Source organism: Talpa occidentalis, unplaced genomic scaffold (genome assembly GCF_014898055.3).
Source record: "Talpa occidentalis isolate TD23 unplaced genomic scaffold, MPIMG_talOcc4v2.1 talOcc4.5, whole genome shotgun sequence".
NCBI lineage: Eukaryota > Metazoa > Chordata > Mammalia > Eulipotyphla > Talpidae > Talpa > Talpa occidentalis.
Genome location: NW_023604861.1, coordinates 139,702,992 through 139,724,820, shown reverse-complemented (window position 1 = coordinate 139,724,820; position 21,829 = coordinate 139,702,992). Strand labels below are relative to the sequence as shown.

General features: G+C 36.2%; 1 protein-coding gene across 1 annotated transcript in view; it reads right to left on the bottom strand.

Annotated features, from left to right (window-relative positions):
• Positions 1-304: 304 nt before the first annotated feature.
• LOC119259601 (structural maintenance of chromosomes protein 6-like) overlaps positions 305-21,829 on the bottom strand; it is a 43,451-nt gene continuing 21,926 nt past the window's right edge. Inside the window, 10 exon segments of the mRNA XM_037528591.2 lie at positions 305-803; positions 1,591-1,688; positions 3,667-3,819; positions 7,746-7,851; positions 8,526-8,651; positions 14,418-14,563; positions 15,564-15,701; positions 18,830-19,000; positions 20,049-20,129; positions 21,310-21,445. Coding sequence (XP_037384488.2) covers positions 689-803; positions 1,591-1,688; positions 3,667-3,819; positions 7,746-7,851; positions 8,526-8,651; positions 14,418-14,563; positions 15,564-15,701; positions 18,830-19,000; positions 20,049-20,129; positions 21,310-21,445 — 1,270 coding nt within the window. The 3' untranslated portion in view covers positions 305-688.

The window sequence follows — 21,829 nt, the reverse complement described above, 5'->3', positions numbered from 1 at the left end:
CTGAGCTGGGGGACAACAGTGAGCAGACTGGGGGAAGGCGCTGCGTCGGAGCGGGCAGTGCTGATGTACTCTGTGGAGAGTCTTATAAAGAGACAGCATCTCATATTGATGAAATAATTAAAAGTACAGTCCAAATCTACAGTTGGATCTCTGGGGTTAAAAACTACCTGTGCGGGGATTCTGTTCAAAGAGCTTTCAGCCTGTGTAGGCCCGTCACGATCAATAAGCACAAACCAGATCAGATGTCCGCTGTGCCCTGTCCCTGCAACGAGAACACAGTTCTGGGAAGCAAAACTGAATAGAATCAGGAGCTCAGACTTTTATTTTAATTCTTACAAAACACTATAGAAATGAACCCAAACTAAACAGTATGTACATGTGCATATGTACAAAATTTTACTTCTGAAAAACAATCTATAAAAGTAGATGGTTAAAAAAAAAACAAACTTAAAAAGATTTAAAACCAGTACTATGAAACTGATTTTCTCAAAGTAAAGTAATAGTAACTTTAAATTGCTGGTTGTAGTTGGTTTTCTAGGCTTATTTACATATTGTATACTAGGGTAAGATATATAAATGAGTTTTTTTATTTTAGAATATCTTCAGCTTCATTTTATTTCAAGAAATAGTCCTGAATATTTTCCCTTTACAAATCTTTCAACAGGAGGACATGGCATGTTGTTAAAAATCAGCTCCGGTTGTCTTCTTCCTCTTGAGTCACAGGCCGGAAAGGCAATGTGGTTTGTCCCCTTTCAGGATCAGACATTCGAAGAATTCTAATCAGTTTACTTGATGGAAGCGAGCTAGAGGAAGCAAAATTAATTACTCAAATTTCCAAGAAAAATTGTTTCACATTTAAAAAAATGCTAATGCTTCCTCAAGAAAATATGTAATGGCTGTCACCTGCTACAGGGATATGTGTGTCTCTGGAGTTGGAGAAGAAATGTCATTTGCATTAAGGAAATTTTTTTTCATTCTTTAACTTCTTGGTAACTGCTATGGGCTTTCAGTTTGGAGGAAAAAGAAAATGAAGGAGATTTATGTATTAACTATTTCTCACTCTGGTTGTTTCAGTCAGAAAGACAGTCCCTCAATACTCCTAATTACAAATTTAAATCTCCACAGGACCAAGCAACCACCTCGGAGGTGGGCATCACTGGACGTAACCGGGTGCCGACTCCTCCTCAGCAGCCAGAGACAGCTGGCTCAGCGAGCTCTTTGTTCAGAAAGGCTGGTACTTGCACAGCACCAAGAAAAAAACCAAGATGAGGGAAATCATGGCTTGCTTCTTGTGGTCTAAACAGAATTACAAAAATTATTTTATATTAATTGGCTATGAAATCAGGAAGGAACAGATTCAAAATACAAACAGCACCAAGTCAATAATCACATTCAAAGTAACTTGCTTGTGTTCTAAAAGGGAGAGAATGAAATTGCAACAACAAAAAAGGAAATCATCTAAAATCTCTTGAACTGGCAGAGGAGATAATTTTTATGCCTTTGCATTAAAAACATTAAGATTAGGAAATGTGTTTCCCCCCCACTTACATACTTAGTATTTATATTCACAAAAGAGCTTTTTAAAGTTACCTCATGCTCTGAGGGGTAAGCAAGATAAATTGTCTAAAGCGCTGGGAATCTGCCATCTTGAGTATCATGTCCATCGCTATTCTCCGGTTAACCATGTCCTGGGAACAAAGGCAAAGGTCAGGATCACGGCTGTTTCAGCCATGTTCCTGTAATAGCCACATCTGCTGGCTGACACACACATCTAGATTTTTATGTAAGTTGATCCTTACCTATGGCGCCAAATTCTCAGAGGGAAAAAGAATATCTAACTTCCAGGTCATGTCCATAGGCAAAGTGTATGTCTGTGCAGCTGCCTTCCTCAAGTATATTTCACAGTTAAAACAATCAGAAAATATTCAAAAGACCTAACTGATACGGAATGAACCTAAGTTATAAAGTTCACCACCAAGGTCAGCATTAACAAAAGTGAACAGTTTCTAACTTATTAAATCTCTCAAAATTTCCTCTCAATGGTTAAGATGTTTCACAAAAACTCTGTCTCCATCATCACCTACAATTTATACAATCTGAATTTGAATTTATGGACCATTTTCTTGATTCATTCTTTAAAATAAACTAAATAGCACATGAGTATATAGGAAAAGAATGCTTAGGTCTAAAATGAACAAAGTATGTATTTATGTCAAATGAATTGAACAATGTGCCTGTATTTTGAGTTAAATTACAGAAAAGGAAAAATTTTAAATATTCCACCCCCCCCCAAAAAAAACAAACTGAAAATTGAAAACAGACAAACAAATGCACACATTTTTAATGGTCTAGTAGAAGCTACGTGTGGCAGGAGGAAATGGTTTAGAACAGAAGCTCTGGGGCAGACAGGGGACCCAGCGCCTGCTGCTACTGCTCAATGGCTCATATAGAAATTCTTCCATCGGGCGTATCTGAAAGGTAATCTAATGTGCCAGTGAAAAAAATCAAAGATAAATCAAAATGTTCAAAGTTAGGTGAGTGGATGTGCCATTAATCAAAGTAGGGAATTCTGGAAAAGAAAGGAGGAGACGTTAATAGAGGCACACTGAGTCTGCGATGTGCGTCATCTACTAGGTAGCTGGGTGTATGCGTGCAGAGGGCAGGAGCTGTCAGGCTGAGTGAGGTACTTGGTATCCAAGTAAAGTACCTGAGGATTTGTTGGTATCCAAATGTAGGTGTGTTGGGGTTGAGAGTGGGTAGGTAACCAGGAAAATTAACAAGAGAAAACTAACAAAGAAGACCCCAAGTATTGAAGAACAAGGGAATTAAGGGAGGCAGCTTGTCAGACTGAGACCAAGAGGACAGAGCAGAACCAGGGAGTGGAGTATGGACACTGGCAAGAAGACACATTTTCGAAGACGGTCTGTGGTGTCAAATACTTTGAGAATTAAAGGAAGATTCAAAGTTCATTTATGATCTTTGCTAAAGCAGTTTTGCTGAAGTAGTGCAGGGTTAACTCAGGTTACGGTGGACTAAACAGAGAATGAGACACACAGAAGAGAATGACTTGTAGCTCAGCTGCAAGGACTTACTAGCTGTGAGACATCACAGAAGTTCACTGCAATCCTGAGAGGCAGGAAAGACGAATGACCTTACTGACAGCTGAAGAAACTGAGGCCCAAAAAAGGGTACGCACACTGCCCAAAGTCAATGGGCACCTGGCAGCACAGCAGGGCTCAATGTTGGTTTTATTTTAACGTTAAATGTTCTTGCTCCCTGCTGCTCTATATACTGCTCTTTTGAAAAGTGTGGTTGTGAAGGAAGGGAGAGAATGAACAGCGAGTAGACAGTCACTGCAAGGCTCGTGACCCGGTGACAACTGTGTGTTAAAACAGGAAACGGAAGCAAGCCAGGCAAGAGGCCAGAGAGGCGCTGATGGCGAGCAGGGGTACCAGGGATGGGAGAGCGAGCTGAAATCCAGGTCAGGCTGCCAGCAGTGTGGTGGCAAGGGAGAGGCTGCACTTAGTGCTTTCCCACACTTACCACAAACTAAGTGAGGTGTCAGGGCAGGATCTTCTCAGTTATAGGCAAAACTAAAGGAAAACTGACGTCTTATCAAAACATACTTTGAACAACAAAATTAGATAACTTAAAATTTAACACTACCATGTAGACATCAAACTCATCCAGGCATCTGAAGGGAGATTCAGCAATCGACCAGAGAGAGAGAATGAAGCAGACCGTGGAGAAGGAACGCTCGCCTCCAGAGAGGGCCCTCATGTCATTGAAGGCGGCTTTGTTTCCCTCTCCAGGCTGGACCTTGAATGCGTTAACAAAAAAGCATAGGAAAGTCTGAGTCAATTCTTACCAAAAAGGTTACAAGAATGAGTTTATAGTTTAAAAACAAATAAATAAAATCACTGAGTCATGTGGAAATGCCATCCGCCATTTAAAATACTGTACAGTATAAGAGTGAGCTGTATAACGGTGGTCTTGTTTTTGTGAGAATCAAGGTGATACCATAACTGGATTTAACACACCAAAATTCCAAGGCTTAATATTAAAAGTGCTAATGCCAGGCAAATGTTAATGGTCAAAATAAATAAACTAGTCTTTCTAGAACGGCAAAGATTCCCCCCCACCCCTGGCTTTACTGAAGTAAAACTGATCTATAACACCGTATAAGACTCACGGAACAGAACTGAGAACCTGGAGATAAACTCTCCCATACACTCAACTAATATTTGACAAAGAAGCCATGAACAGACAATGGGGAAAGTGCACTCTCTTAAACGGCACTGGGGAACCTAGACAGCTACATGCAAGAGCAAAACTGTGCCCTTAACTTCCACCACTCACAAAAAATCAACTTGAAGTGGATTACAGTCCGTGTAGAAGACCTAAACCTGTGTAACTCCTAACAGGAAACACGGGGAAACTCACTCACTTCATACAGCTTGCACCCTTTGGCCACCTTCACCCGTTTTCCCATCCCTGATTTCAGCTTTTTAAGATCCCACATACAAGTGAGAGGACAGGAGTATTTGCCTTTCCCTGACTTATTTCACTTACAATGTTATCAAGGTTCTCCCATGTTGTTGCAAATTCCAAGATTCCCCCCCTTTTTATGGTAAATAATGTTCTATTAGAGATCCTATCTCAGATAGCTATCCAGCAGTCTGTCAATGGATACTTAAGTAGTTCCCACATCACCTGCACCAGGATGTCTCTCCTCATTTTGGTAACAGCCATTTTAACAGATGGTATCTCCCCCTGTGGTTCTGATTTGCATTTCCCTGATTATTAATGATACTGAATGCCTTTTCCTATGCCATTAATATGTGTTCTTAGAAAAATATTCTATTCAGGCCCCTTACCAATTTTAAAAGATCAGTTTTTTTGCTGTTGATTTGTATGAATTTTTCATATAGTTTAGTTATTGACTCACTAGATGTATGGTCTACAAATATTTTCTGTTACATAGGCAGCCTTTTCATTTTGTTGACAGTTTCTTCTGCTGTGTAGAAGTTTGATGTAGTTCCATTTGTTTATATTTGCTTTTGCTGCTTATGCTTTTGGTGTCTAATATGAAAAATCATGACCAAGACCAATGTCAAGGAGCGTCTTCTCTATGTTTTCTTCTAGGAGTTTTATGGTTTTCAAGTCTTCTAAGTCTGTAATCCATTTCGAGCTGATTACTGTGAGTGGTATAACATAGGGGTGCAGTTTTAATCTTTTGCACGTGTCATTTACTGAATGTCATTACTAATGTCATTTACTGAAGAGACTGTCCTTTCCCCATTGTTTATTCTTGGTTCCTCTGTCAAACATTAGTTGACCATACATACATGAGCTTATTTCTGGACTGTCAATTCTGTTCCATCAATCTATATGTCTGTTTTTCTAACAGTACTACACTGTTTTGATTACTACAGCTTTGTAATATAGTTTGAAATCAGGAAGTGTGATTCCTCCAGCTTTGTTCTTTTTCAAGATTGCTCTGGCTAGTTAGGAGTTTTAGACGTTTCAGAAGAGTTTTAGGATTTTTTTTTTCTATTTCTGTGAACAATGCTACTGGAATCTAGAGGGGGATTGCAGTGAATTGATGGATAGCTTTAACAATGCTGAGTCTCGTGCTCTATGAAATAGGGCTATCCTACCACTTATCTGTGTCTTCAATTTCTTTCACCAAACAAAATGCCTTAGATTTTACAGTGCACAGATCTTTCATCTCTTTGACTAAATTTATTCTTCACTATTTTATTGTTTTTGTGCTGCTGCAAATACGACTGGTTTCCTTATTTCTTTTATCAAACACGCATCAGTGCCAAGATAATCTTTTGTTACCAGAACTGGGAGTGACATCTAGTGGTTAAGGGGCTTTAAGAGTATTTCTGAATGTCAAAGGACACAAGACCAAATTAAAAGATGTTTACACTGGCCCAATAATTAACAGTAGTAATGATTTAAAATTCTTTTTTAAAAAAAATCCTCTTTACTCAAAAAGCAATTAAAGAAACAACAAACTCATAGTTTTCTGAAAAAAAAAAAAAAAAAAAAAAAAGTGTATGAAATAACATTAAAAGGGATTCTATTTAACTTCAATAGAATTCCAGACATAAATAAATGTACATAAGATGAAAAAACAGTGACCAGTTTTATGAAAAATTCTAAATTTAAACATAAACTGAAATTTTATATTTATCGTAAGTATGAATCCTCTATGAAAATCCAAATGAAAAAGCAACATAAACACAGGCATTAAAAAGCCAAACCAAACCAAACCAAAAAATCCCACATAAAAGAACTGAACAGCAAGCAGCATTTTGCTCCCAAACTGCAGTTTATATAAATCTAATGAATGAAGTCCTAGATAAACTGCAGAGTTTGAAGGCCTTCAGCCTCAGTTTCCTTATTTATAAAAGGCACACTAGAAAATTAAAGATTCTTAAAGCAATGACATTCTCTTGAATCATAGGGATGATGGTGTCGGAAAATGTGACTTCATTTGTCTTGCAATGTTGGCGCTGGGCATAAACAACCCAAACATCCCAAAGCTTTCTTCTTGTCTCGTGTCTATTAGAATAGAGCTTATATAAAGTGAAGAACACAAAGCCTCAGTGTTCAGTTCAATGATTTCTATGTGCACATACATAACACCCACACCTAGGTAACCATTACTCAGATCACAACCTAGAACATTCCTAGTATCTCAGAGATTCCCTCCCGTCACTACCTCAAAAGGTAGCTACTAAATTGACTTTAATAATCATAGATGATTTTTTGCCAGTTTTGAAGGGTTTTAAGAATGAAATGGTTTCCACAGACATTGCCAGACAGGTTCCCAAATTAGTTCTACTAAATTATACTCCCACAGGGTATGAGAGTTCTAAGTCCACACCCTCGCCAACCCAAGATATTATCAGTCTTGTTCTCTTTAGTCACAGTAATAGCAGTCTGACAGTAACTTATTGTGGTATAACTAACTATACTGAGCACTTTTTAATGTGCTTATTTACCATGTGAATGCTTTCACTTGGTAGGTTCTGACCATTTTAAATGAGCTGACATTCTTATTATTCTTAAAAAATTTTAGGTGAGTATTATGTTGCATATATGTACTGCCAATTATTTCTTATTCTCAGTATTAAAATGGAAGTATAAAATTTATGGCAAGTGAGAGTAGTAAGCACTTATTGAAAACTGTGCTCTAATAATTCAGAGTAGGTAGTTGACCTTGGTGTCCTGACTATACATTTTTTATGTTACATGCAATACTCCTTAGTGGATGTGACTGAAACAATCTACAAACATAAAAGTCTACAAAGTTGAATGTGGTAGAGCTTTGTCATCTAAGAGAGGTGTGATTTTTAGGGACACCTTCAGAAACAAGAAATACAAAGTCAATTACATGAGGTATAACATCCTTTGAGAAATCTTATCTTAGCTTCCTATTAAAAGAGAATATGAACTTTTAATAATGTTTCACGTAATTTAAAATCCTGTGATTTTTAAAAAAGCGACCAGTGGAGAATATAAATACTTACCACTGAAAATAAAAATCCCTAATATCATTATAAGAAAATAATGTGGTTATGTGAGGGGAGGGGGAGGAAGTTACAACTTAAACAGCAGTTTCTTTTGTTTTTCAAAGACAACAGGTTAAAGTTTATCAATGTATCATCAAAAGAAAAGCAGCAGCTAATTCTCCCAACAATTACCACTCCAAGAGTTAAGATACTTACTGATATAGTCAGAGTTTCATTCTTGTGGTCAAAATTCATTTTTCCACAATAGGCACGCTGAGACAGTAAGTTGTCAAAATATAATTTGCATCGTAAAGTTAAACACCTTGAAATAAAGAAAATGGGCACATTAAAAAGAATATAAAAAACTGTATATTCAGCATGTAAGAGAAAAATATGCCCAAATGTTCATACTGGTTGCCCACGCAATAGGTAGGAACTTATGTGATTTGTTTACTATGCTTTTATATTTCTAACCACTTACTTACTCCTATAATTAACATACATCCTATAATAAACATGAAATAAAGATGCCTTCCCATACGTAACACATTATATCTCACTATTACAGTCAGTTCCTACCAATCATTCCACTAATCTATGTCAGGCATTACTTACCTTAATGCACTAGACGCAAATTTTGTCCTTGAGCGGATTAAACTCTAATATAGTGTTAGGCTAAATGGATAAATAGTCTATTCATCTGTTTGTCTCCCCTCAACTTTCTAATGGAAAAGGGTCAGGGCAATGTCTTAATCATTTTGTACCTAGAATATCTTAGAAACTGCCTGGCACAATGCAAACTCTACCATCCTTGTCTTGGATAAGCTGGCTATGAGGTACATTCAAAGCCGGAATTCTGGCTGACAAGGCAAACTGGCAGCTCCTTCTTTTAGCAGATCATGTAAAGTTCTACTGATTTAATTTTATTATGTATAAGGGATAATGTGAAAACAAAACAAAAAGCTACAATATGTGGCAACCTTTTTATGCACTTACCTTCTAAACTGTTGGTATGTCTTGTATCTATGGGTCATTATTTCTTCCAGTAATTTAATAAACCTTTTCAAAGTCCTTACTTTGTTATCCAGATCAAGATAGGTTTCTCTTGCTTCTTGGTACTGCCTATTTTATGAACAAAATATTCAATAAATAAGTGCCATTCAAAAGGACACAAATACAAGTAAAACCCCAAATATACTTAACAGGGAAGAGCAAGGAAAACTGAGGGGAAACCTCAGCAGCAGATTTCTTAATTTTCCAAAGAAAATACACTGCCAGAATGAGCGTGTTCTGCCCTGCGTAAGGACAGGTATGTGGCTGGCCCAAGACAAAGTCCAAGCCCTTGAAAGAACCTGAAGAAAGTGCCCAGGTGGGCCCCAGAGGTGGCAGATCTTAAAGAAGGCTAGCAAATGTATGTATCTTTCAAAGGTGATAGGATTACACAGGAAGGTAAGAAATGTTTCAGATACCAGTGCAGGAACACAGGAACACAAGGTGAGCTTTAGGGTCCCTCCACCCTAGTCTAAACAAGACAAGACCAAAGAGGCAGAGAAGACACAGCTACTGTGCAAAAGCACACCTAGCGAGGGCAACACTTCCTTGCTGGAGCAGGGCAGAACAAGAGCCTGACAAAATATGAAAGCTACTTTGTCTTTCCCCATTCTCCTTCAAACGTCCAGTCCAGAAAAATCTAACTAAAAAAATGAGTATCAAAAGGCACACACATGGGCCTCCCCAGTGGCGCAGCGGGTTGAGCGCAGTGCTGTGAAACTGTCTGTAGCCTCTGCATCGTGGGTTTGCTTCCCGGCCGGCCAGGGAGATACCCACATGGCACAGCAGACCTTTCCTGCCTCACCCGCTGCTCCCCTCAGCAGTGTCTTCAGTCCGTCTGCCTGTTCTGCTCCCTGCTCTGTCTCTGGTGAATCCTCTCACCCTCCTGCGCCTCTGGCCTGTACTCCAGTTCTTGTATAAATAAATCTTTAAAAAAAAAAAAAGGCACACATATAACATCCATATAGAGATATTTATGGAAAAAGTAGGTGGAAAAAAGCAGCAAGACTCCCCTACAAAGAAAACTTACTAGACCAAAGTCACCAAGTTGGTAAAAACTGTAATTGAGGGACCTCCCTGGTGGCACAAGGGGTTAAGCACCACACTATCAAGCAATCGGCAGCCTCTGCAGCACGAGTTCGATCCCCAGCCGGCCAGAGAGAAGCCCTCAACAGAGGAGCAGACCTCTCCTGACTCGCCTGCTGCTCCCCTCAGCAGTGTATTTCAGTCAGTCTGCCTGTTCTGTTCCCCACTTTGTCTCTGGTGAATCCTCTCACCCCCCTCATCTCTGGCCTGTACCCCAGCTCTTGTATACATAAATAAATAAATTTAAAAAAAAAAACTGTAACTGAATGTCACAAATTAAAACAAAACATGAGACAAGTGGCTACCAAGAAGAAACAGCACAAAGCAGAACTGAAAGAACAGATAAATAGTAACTCAGAGGACAGACAGGTAAAAACAGAAGGGGACAATCAAGGGGAGGCAAAGTAAGAATCTACAGAATCCAAGGCATAGGGATTACACATACACACACACACACACACACACACAAAGACAAAATGAGATAACGAGGGGCAAACAGACACCAGCCACAGCAAACATTTACAGACAGAGATCAGCAATGAAAAAGGCAAACAAAATGGAGGAAAACAGATAAAATGGGCAAAGTAACTAGAGAAGACAAAGGCTAACTTTCTATAACTGAAGACCTCCAAAGTGAAAACTAAACAACAGAACAGAAAATTACTTAAAAATATAAGAAAAGCTTTGAGAACTCACACTGAAATCTACATACTGACAAGTCTGAGGCAGACCAAGGGAGAAGTACACACTGACGCTCTAAGTTAAGGACTTAAGAGATGAACGAGAACCGCCACAAACAGGAGTCAGCAAGAAAGATGATTTTCTATCCGGCTACCCTTCAAATACAAAAGCCAAAGGTAAACAGCCTGAACATGGAAAACCACAAAATATATTATGCTTATTTCCATTCTTAAGGAAATAAGAGGACACACAAGTTTTGAAACGTGTGTATAGCCATTTTGAAAAAGATAAAATCCACTCCTCATACCATAAGCTCCAAATAAAAAATGAGATCAAACAAAAATGAGCACATAAATGTACCAGGGGAAAAAAAGAAGTAAATGCCTTCCTTAACCCAGGTACAGAGAAAGGCTTCTGAACTATTGTGGCGGCTCCTGAGAGCAATGTTACAATTGCCACAATCTCGCATCAATAATGGGTGGCTGTGCTGTCTTGGCACAATGCTCTCTGCCCCTGTGAGCTGGACTGGACAGTCAATGACGGGTAAGATCAGGAAGTGAGTCCTGACAACCTAAGACAGACGCAGTCCCCGAGGGGATTTTGGTTCCCACCTGATCATCCGTGTAAAGCAACAGGAACAAACAGGCCTGTGAATGATTGAGGCACCACTTAAATATGTTGCCAGTAACTAAGCTCATAATAAAGGAATGTAACCATGGAAACAGACTATAATGCGTGTAGTAAACAGAATAATCAAATATAGAAATAAATATAAGCTGAAAAGATATTAATAATAGAAAATATATAATCATAATAATGAATCAGAAGATCTAGAACACACCTCCAGCAGGGAAAATAACAGTATGAAATGTTCTTGATTTATATGATTTTGTGAAAGATAATAAGCAATATGTAATGATATGTGTTACGGTGATTACGTATACTTTGATAATGATTAACCAGATTCTGTGCAAAAACAATGAAAGTAATTATAGAGAAAATGTATAAAAAAAAAAGATTGCCTTCAATAAATTGCACTCAGATTTTCACTCTCCCTTGAGTGTGTCTGTGTGTCATTCTTTTTTGTCCCTCGCCCTAAGTCCTTCGACCACCTTTAGCTCATTCTCAATCAACCCTGAGATTGTCTCAATCTCCCGCCACCGCTGGGCTGGTCCGCGGCAAACTATGACCTAAAATCCAGATATAATTAAAGACTGAAATATTGAGCTTAATAAAAGTGATTGTTTCATGGCCAAAACGCAAAAAGAGTATGAACAAATTCAAAAATGACAAATAACGAAAGAAAAGAATGTTTCATATGACTAATATCCCCAAAATACATCTTTTAAAAAATTTAAAATGGTGGGAGTGGAGGATGAGGAAGACTAAATAGCCTACAGAAAAATGGTCAAAAACACATAATGCACAAAAAATGATCCTTACACATATGAAAGGATATTCATTTTCATTCACAATGATGGAATGTGAGTTAAAATTACACTAAAAGACCACTTTCCAGCCATCAGATGGGCAATAATTAAAAAGCTTAACTCTACATGCTATATTACAATGTTGGCAAGGTAGAAAGAAGCATTCTTTCTCATAGAATGTTGACGAAAAAGCAAACATGGTAGAAACACTAAGAAGGGGAATTAAGCATTATATAACAACAAAATCACTTATGTACTATGCTTCAGTCTATTACAGTCACTTGTGGAAATTCACTGTGAAGACAGCTATCCAACAACAGCAAAATGCACGTACATAAGGCAATTCACTGCAACATCACATGTTAACTAAAATACTGGAAACTACTCAAATGCAGTAACAGAACAAGTATCGAAGCATGGTGTGCTGACTGCTATCTCCCGTCCCCCAACCTGCTGCAGTATGATGAGGCAGCAGGAATGAGGGAGACCTCAATTAACTGATATGGAGTAATATTCCATAGTGGAACTAAGGGGAAAAGAAACACATATGGACCTGCTTACTTCTGCAAACCAAAACAGCAAGCAAAAAAAGATGTTACAAGGCAGCTTATCATGCTTAAGAAAGAGTTTAATTTTACTTGCACACTCCAGAGGCTAAAATAAGAATCACCTACACCAAGATAGCCTTGAAATAAGCTGAATGAAGATTTGTGTATATAAACTGATTTTGTCTACCCAGGGAATCCTCAAGGCTGATCACCCTCTGTTTTTAATTTTAACAGAGTTAAATTTTGGGTTCTCATTATTACCAGGGTGACATTTCTTCTAGAACTTTTCTACCAACAGAACTAAAAACATGAGTTCATACTGATATCCCTAACTGCAACTGCAGTTTAACCCCACTATTTTTCTTCACCTAATTATTCCATGCTTCTGTCTTCCTTCTTTTATAGTAGGGACCTGGTTCTTAGCAACATTAACATTTATTCAGTCCCACAACAGCTGCAGAATGTCACACCATACTACTACAAAAAACAAATTTCCACCAAGAATCATTCAAGATGGACTCACAATTATTTCCGTAATACGTAAATTTACCGTATTCTAAAATTCTCTGAATCAGGCTTTTTCCTTCCTCCAGTGTGGAAATTACTGATTTGAAATAGAGATGTTTTATTTGTTTAGATTTCTCCCATCCTTCTTGATTTAATTTCATTTTATGTAAAATTTAGTGTTCCCAAAAGTCAAAACATATAGTCATAGAAGTATCCTTCCTTACTAATCCCTTCCACCTATTTCTCCCAATTCATTCCTTGCAAATAAACACTTTTTTATAATAGCAAAGATTACATAAAAATTCAATTATCCATCAATAAGAGATGGTTAAATATAGTATATTATTAAAAAATGAGAAAAAGCCTATTTATTGAGATAGAAAGAAATCTAAAAGGTATCACTAAGTCAAAGAAAACAGTTTATATTATGTGCTACCTTTTGACTCTGCAAGGATGAAAAATGACATATACTCAACATGAACTTGCACTTGTACAAACACTAAAAGTATATTTAATAAATACATTAAGATAAAAGGGAAAAAGTGAAGGAGAGGATGAGGATACAGAGAGAAAGTAAAGCTTTCCACTGCGTGCACTTTTATACTGTATTTTTAAAACATGAGGTATTTTCTATTTTGAAGAAAGATTTCTTTTTTTTTCCCTTGCCATTGTTTTCCAAAATAGAATTGTGATCACTTACTCGTTTCCATTTTTTTTAACATGAAAAGTTCTTCATAAAGTATAACAGCTACAATTTTCTACTGTAATTTAATTATCCTGCAGTTGTATGCTACTTCTAACTTTTCAGTGTTACACCACTATAATACACATTTCTAAGCACCAATTGCTTTTTTCATTTTAAATCATAACAAAATTACTTAACCAAATGGAATTTTTTTGAAGGTGTTTGACATAAAGTGTTCAACTGGGTGTTCTTAAAGTGTTATTAAGAGGCCTTTCTGAAGGCCTCTTATGCTATAATAACATACTGTAACATACCTTAGGATACATAGCATCTAATACACTAAGTACTCCATATATTCTATTTACTATGGACTATCTCATTTAATCTTCATAACAACCCCAAAAGCTAAAGTACTTTATGCCCATTTTGTAATTAGAAAATGATGTTTCAGAAGATTATGTAATTTGCCAATGTCACATGACAAAGAGTAGAATTAGAATTTAACCTGAGTTAGTCTTGCTTTTGATTCTGTAGTCTAACTGTACTAGAACTTCCATTTTTACTAGTAATAGAAAAATATCTAATTCATTAAAATCTCACTAACATGAAGTATACGTTTTCTTCATCTTGATATATAAAGAACTGCTGTGATTTGCATTTCTTTAAGTGTGAAGCTGATTATTTTTATGTTTATATGAATCTCATAGGTTATAAAAACATTTATGTAAACATGTACTCCATAAAGAATTTTGCAATAGAAGGAAAAAAGTATAGTATTAACATACATATAAGACTAGTTTAGTTTTCCCTATCTGCTATAGCCATCTTATCCAAATTTAAGATAAACATTTTTTATGTCTTAATAATATATATGGAAATAAAACAGTCACCAACCACTTACCTCATTATTTCCTCTCGATCTCCATGACTAGCATGTTCTGCCTGTATCTTTTGTCTCAATCTATTAATTTCTTTATCTAGAATTGATGCAGATTTTTTTACTTCTATCCGCTCTGGGCAGATTTGTCTTGCTTGTGACATTTTCTCCTAAGATAACATATGTTTGATAGCTTTAAAACTCTTTTTGATATAAAAATTCATTATACTACTTTTGCCAAAATGTACAAAGTAAAATTTTGAAATTAATTATGCTTAAAAAATGTATTTTAATTATACTCAACACCATTATTTCTGTAAGCTTTGTATTGACAAGTGTCCAGAGGCACTATAAATCTTCAAGAGAAAAGTACATTACTGTGTACAACTATTTGTAAGATCTCCAAAACTCGCTATTGAAAGAAATTTCAAGTTGCAGTTACATTTGGCATTCAGGGTGCTAAGGTCACACACAGCTTTCTGTGTATTTCACAATGGTCTCTGAAAACCAAATTGTATTAAAGTAACAGACCCCCCCCCATATTTGTAAATATCAGAAAACAAAGGCTCTTTTATACATAGCACTTATTTCATATTCGTAACATTCCATATCTAAAATCTTAAGCAAGTAAGGCAATGGATTACAGAATGCAAATCACTTTCCTATGATTTATGAAAGTAAAGTTGGAATCCAGCTCTTCTAGTTAGACTAATGTTGCTGTCAACTTATTTTCTTCTAAAAATATGGTTTCTGCTTAACAGCTGTCTACAAGGATGTCTAGAAATAGGCGCTGAATTCCAGCCTAGCCGACGCACCGGCTACTCAGAGGAAGGAGGCTTTGCAGACATAAGGCTGCGGCTGCTACCCCCTTGCCAAGCCGGGCATTTGCCGTGGCTGTGAGGCGCAGCCTCTTCCAGATGACGCAGGCATGACAGGGACTGCTGCAGCCCTGCCTGGAGTCCTCCTCACGTCGGTCTATTTAAGTCTCCACACTTCGAGAGTCCCTACGCCTCTTCCTCTGTTGATTCACCAAAACAGCTGTTATTCTTTACAAAATATATATTCATCAGACAACTTGTCTATGTTTGGAAACATGACATTAAGGAAAGTGCATTTAATAATCATGACTAAGGTTGCAAACAAAGCATGAAAGGGAAAATGATGGCTCACCTCTAGTTCTTTTTCTTTCATATCCAGTTCTCGTTTCTTTTTATTTAAAGTGTCCAAATGTTCTTTTTGTTTTTCTTCATAATGCCGCTTCCCTCGTTTTTGGTTATCCACTTCAGAATCAGCAAGATTTAATTCATCCTGTTTGAGTAAAACAAAATAAGCTATAAAGAAAAGTTTTTTGTTTTTTTTTTAATTTATTTATTTTCTTACATTGTTGTTAATATTTGGACCGTAACTGGATTCTCCCCTCAGGTGTAGTCCCCATAGTGAAAACAAAACAAAACAAACCTCTTTCAAAAATTTACCAGCCTAGTTATAAAATGAACTGGTAATTTACTAAAGGAGGCAGGACAGTGGAATCTGAAGAGGCAAACTGGTTGTGTGTCCCTGTCCATATGAGCCTGAATAGAAGTGAGGCGTTTCCCCCAAATTGAGAAGACACACTATTACATTCATGTTCTTACATGCAGCCTCCAAATATTACAGTGCTCTCAACCTTATTCTGGTGAACAAGGTAGTTCTGTGGGAAGTCACATTAGCCTAAACAGAATTAAAACAACGGAGGTTTGGAATATTTACAGTGCCACCCGACAGAGAAAATCTGGTTTAGAAAGGTGACTTGACAAAAAAAAAAGTGGGTTGGTGTGGGGAAGGGAAGGATTTTAATACTGACTTATTTAGTCATTCCCAGAGGTATAACCCCATGATGTTGAGCATAAAATATAATTGAAAGAAGCTATTTCAGGGCCTCTCCTGGTGGCGCAGCAACTGAGTGCTGGGCTGTGAAGCTGTCTGCAGCCTCTGCTGTGCCGATTTGATCCCCGGCCGCCGTAGAGGGTCCCACGTGGCGTGACAGACCTCTCTTGCCATGCCCGCTGTTCCCCTCAGCAGTGTATTTCATCAGTCTGCCTGTTCTGTTCCCCGCTCTGGCTCTGGTGAGTCCTCTCACCCTCCCGTGCTTCTGACTGTACCCAGTGCTTATATAAATAAATAAATAAATCTTAAAAAAAAAAAATCTATTTCATGATTACTTTTAAAAAAAAAGTAGTCTATAATATGATAAAGCATATTGTAATGTGTAGCAATCATTGGAAAAATACAAGAGTTGTAGCTAAAAAAAAAAAATTAACATTGGCTCTGTGCAGGCCACATTCCCTTGTGCCACAAGTTAAATTTACAACTAAATATTAAGTTTGCAAGTGTAAATCAAAACAAACTGTTAACAGAGAAAAATACTCCCTATGTCACGATTTCTACAACTACAAGTTTACACCAAATACTCTCTATAACTCGCTAATATATCATGATGGTGCTTTTCAGGAATGACATTGTTTTGTGAGCCATATTCTCTGGGTCCTATTGTTACTGAGGGCCAGTTGGAAGTGGTAAAGGATAAACCTGTTGCTAGTGGACCCCTGCAAAGAAGGTTTAGTGAAGGACTCAACTCCTAGCTTTCAGAATCTGCAGCCAAGGCAAAAAGCTAAAGTCAAGAATTCTTAATGCTTTTGGCCCATATTTTCTGCTCTGGCATCTATTTATGGACTCCCAATTCCAGGAGTTGCTTTAGTCTGGAGGTCTCTAAAAGAATAGACCACAATATACTCTTGATCATTTCTTGTTTTTAAGTTGCCTGGGATAACCACTTAAGGTTCCAACCTTTCTTTTTCTGTATTGATTTAACATACTCCATTTTGATTTTAAGTTATACCCTGTGCAATTCTTTACCCATTTTATATTTTCTTATCTTTGTTGTAACTTTACCACTCTAATTTGAGTTCTAAATTCTGTTGTATCTATCACTAACAATATTATTATGTATTTATATATTTACTTTCTTTTTTTTTTTTAAGATTTATTTATTTTTATACAAGAGCTGGGGTACAGGCCAGAGGCGTGGGAGGGTAAGAGGATTCACCAGAGATAGAGTGGGGAACAGAATAGGCAGATGACCGAAATACACTGCTGACAGAGCAGCAGGTGTAATAGGAGAGGTCCACTGCGCCATGTGGGAATCTCCCTGGCCGGCTGGGACTCAAACCCACAGTGCAGAGGCTGAGGAAAGCTCCACAGGGCTGCGCTCAACCCACTGCACCACTGGGGAGGCCCGTATTCACTTTATTTCTATGCTACTCTTTCTAAACCTACTTTTGTCTTTTTAAATCTTGGACATTTTGTATTTTAAATTCTTATGTCCTATAGTAACTATTTTCTCTCCTCACAAGTTTAATATTTTATATTTTACTTCATAGTTAACTTATCAGTCTTTTACCTTTTTTTTAGTCTTTTCTCAAACATAAAATATTAAACCACCTAGGTTATAATGGCAGACAGGAATCCCAGCTATATGGATAACAACTGGGAAATACACCATAAATAGGGAAAGGTGGTTTCTATGCAGCTCCTCCTCTAACTTCCTTTAATATTCTCTCAACTCTGAAAATTTTAGATAATACAATTTAAAATTAAAACAATATAAGTTCATATGCATGCAAATTATATTAAATTTTTAAAGTATCTAACATTTTGATTCAATTGGGTTAATTTTCATGTAAAAATTGAGGGGTATATTAGAATGAAATCAATATTTCCCTCTCCTCTTAAAATATAGTACTGATTCTCAGTGTCTTAATAAATAAGAATTGAAGTTCTGAAAATAATTGCATTATTCATAAAAATAATGAGAATAAGCTACAGATATCTATACTTTTAAAGAAGGTAGAAATTCATACAATTTTTAAACAATTTTACAATTCATACAATAATACATAGAATTATTAAACAATTTTATTTCCCTAAATTTGGTTTCAAAAAGCATGTGTTAAAAAAAGGCAACTGAATTCAGGAATTTGAGTTATGCCAATAAACAGGATTTGGATAGTATTTTATGTAAAGTTTAGTTTTTATAGCAACTAATCCTAGAGTTATTGGAGGAAAGCTGGAAAAACAGAATAGGAAAGCTCACGAACAGTGTGGACAGATGTCCTTATCCTGTTCTAAAAAAGGGAGGGGAAGAACCCCGTAAAATAAAAAGGGATTAAAAGCAATAATCTGAGGAAACTTATCTGGCAATTTATTTTCCTAAAGATTTCAGCTGAAGTGTTTAATTCTAATTGAACCAATGATAAAAATGATTCACATCTCATTTTTATGGGGGAGGTTTACATTCAGCTATAAGTTTTGCTAGGGCAGTCTCTAGAGAGCACATTATAGATATAAAATTAAAACAAAGCACACACAGAACATGGTAACAATGATGTATATAATACCTTCAGTGGATCTGCTTGCTCTGAAAGCTGATTAATTTTCAGCTTAATTGCATCATATCTGTTTTCTGCTTCTACTTTCAAACTTTTAAGATGTTCCATATTTTCTTTTTGTTGTTCCATATTTCTCTCAACCATTTTCATTTTGATTTTATTTTCTTGCGCTTCATCTTCCTAGTAACATTTTACAGAGCATATACAATTAATTAAATTACCACATTAAAAAACAGTACAAATGGTACAGCCTATAGAAACTACAGGCTATCAGCAAAACAAATCAAAGACAAATATAAAGCAGACTTGGATATTTTCATACCTAAATGATTGGTAAGTAGAAAAAAACAGGCAAAAAATAAGGAGTGATATTGAGAAGACTGGTTAAACTGCATTGTGCTTATTAAGGCTACAATCAAAAATTATTTTAATTCTCTCCTTTTCCTTCAAAATATACTGTGTATAAATACATATCTCATGCTTGACAATATGCCAAATGCTGAGTAAGTAAAAATACAGTCTATACCTTTTAAAATAAATTAAAGAAGCAAAATGAAAAAGAGAGAACAAGGCTACTAATAAAAAATGAAGACAAATTCTTTAGATCAAAGCCACATTGGTGCAGCATCCTTATCTGTGTTGCTCAGCTATATACTGAGGATTAAATGCGGTGCTTGGTACAGACTACACACCTAATATACATATTCATCTTACAAGACTGGGCATCTCTCACTCCTTACTGTTACTCGAAGAAGATAAGCTGAATGTCATAAACACTTTTAATTGTGGGAAAATAGGGGTGAGGGAGGGGATGGAAACCCAAAATAATTAATAAAAAATAAAACATTAAAAAAAATATTAAATTAACTTGAGAAAAAAAGGAAACGATGAAAAGAGATCAACAACTGACTAAAAGATATCCATTAATCCTGATATTCTCTGGGAAACATTTTGCTAAGTGGTTCACTCAAAAGCACAACTAAGGTTTGATAAATTTTATTTCATGGAGAAGGCAAAATAAATCATCATGCATGCTCTATGGACAAACTACTGAGACAACTGAAGTCATACAACAGGTAGTTTCTTTCCTATGAGTGTGTGAAAACAGCAGTTGTAAAAATTACCCACAATGAAAAGTATTAAAAAAAAGCTGGGATTAGACCCCATTAGCCTATCTGACAGTTTTATCCTTTAATGTGACATTTAGATTAAAAAAAAAAAATCTTACCAAGGTTGCAATATCCACAGACTGGTGTTCTTCTATGTTCTCAAGTTCCCGAATTTCAGAAATACTTTTTCTTATTTTCATCTGAAAAAAAAAGTATTTGTATTTTAGTAACAGAAAAGCAAATAAAAAAAGAAACCCCCCTGGAAAGAAAGTAATAATCCACAAAGTTTTCTCTTTGTTAAAGAAGGTTTTCTGAGTAACTGAATGAGACACAAAAAGTCCGCTACATCACTCTTCCCGCTAATTCACGCCCATGCAAGAGAGATGAAATACTCCCATCTTTCCATTTTATGTGATGACAATGTTGAATCCACAGAGAAAATATTTCTCTGAAACCCACCTCAAGTTATAGTCTGGGGGTTCTCAAGTACAATGCAATTACTCTCTCGGTGTCTTCTGAGACTCCTTTGAGGGATCCAGGATGTCAAAACTATTTTCATAACAACACTAAGACGTTAGTCACCATTTTCAAATGAGTGTATAGGAAGTTAAGTCTCTTGATGGATGTGTACCAGCACAACAGACTGACTACAGCAGCTTATGCCAAGAGGTAGACATTTACAAAAATATAAAAATGTCAATCTCCTCACTAAAGATTTTTGGTTTTTGAAAAACACTTTTCATTAAAATGCTATTCACACGAACACATGAGTTTATTATTTTAGAATATTCTGAAATTTTTTGTTTGTTTTTTACATTTTAAAATGACAGGTTTATTAGCAAAAGGAGAAAGAGCGTGCTCTTATTAATTTTTAATGTAAATACTGATAGATGAAATCCATTATTTATAAAAATGTCATTTTTGACATTTCGATTTTCAAAAATGACTTTTTCATCAAAATTCTATTTATGCTGACATGAGTTTATCATTCTAAAATAAACGAATAGTCTTAATTAAAACTATTTTCATAGTATAAATATTGATAGATATATCCACATAAATCAAAGTTTAAATTAGATACTATTTATAAAAACATAAAAATGTCAAGCTCATTCCTAAATCTTTCTGGCTTTGAAAAATACAGTAATTATTCATAAAATGTAACTCGCATGAGTTTACTGTTTTAATATTAAATTTTGTTTTAATGTTTATAATGTAAACACTAATAGATAAAATCCACATAAATGAAAGCTATTTTATGGCTGCAGATGAAGAGCTGGAGTCCAAAAATTTGAGAATTCTAACTCAATGACTGGTAGGATCTTAAATTAACCTGGAAGTGGTAAGTTGAGAAAAAAAAAATGATGTATATTTTTTTACCTTTAACTCTTTATAATGTAGTTGGCACCTCTTAAGAAAGTCTTCATTGCGTTTAATATCCTTTTCAAGGGCAGACAAATGCTGTTGAAGATTTACTATCTGGGCTTTCTTATTTTCAACCTCATTCTCCAATTCACTTGATAGAGAAGAGAGGATTAAAAAATAATTTCAAACTACTCAATATTACAAATACTTTAGATCTTTACAAAGAAAGGCTTATTTGTAATAGTGTATTTGCAAAACCCTATCCAGGTAAATCAGCATTCTAAATTCCTACCAGGTTATGAATTAATAACATGAAAATAAAGAGCTCTCAAAAGTCATCTTCTGGAGTCAAGTTTCATTTGTGCACAGTAACAAGCAGAGATAGAAACAGAATTACGACGTGAAGGGCTCAAATAAAAAGAAAAAAAATCTGGAAATAAACAGCATCACAATGCGAACAGGACACTGCATCATGTCTGCAGCACAGTGCAAGGTGAAGCGTGAGTACACAGAAGTGGCCCTGGACCTGTGCCCT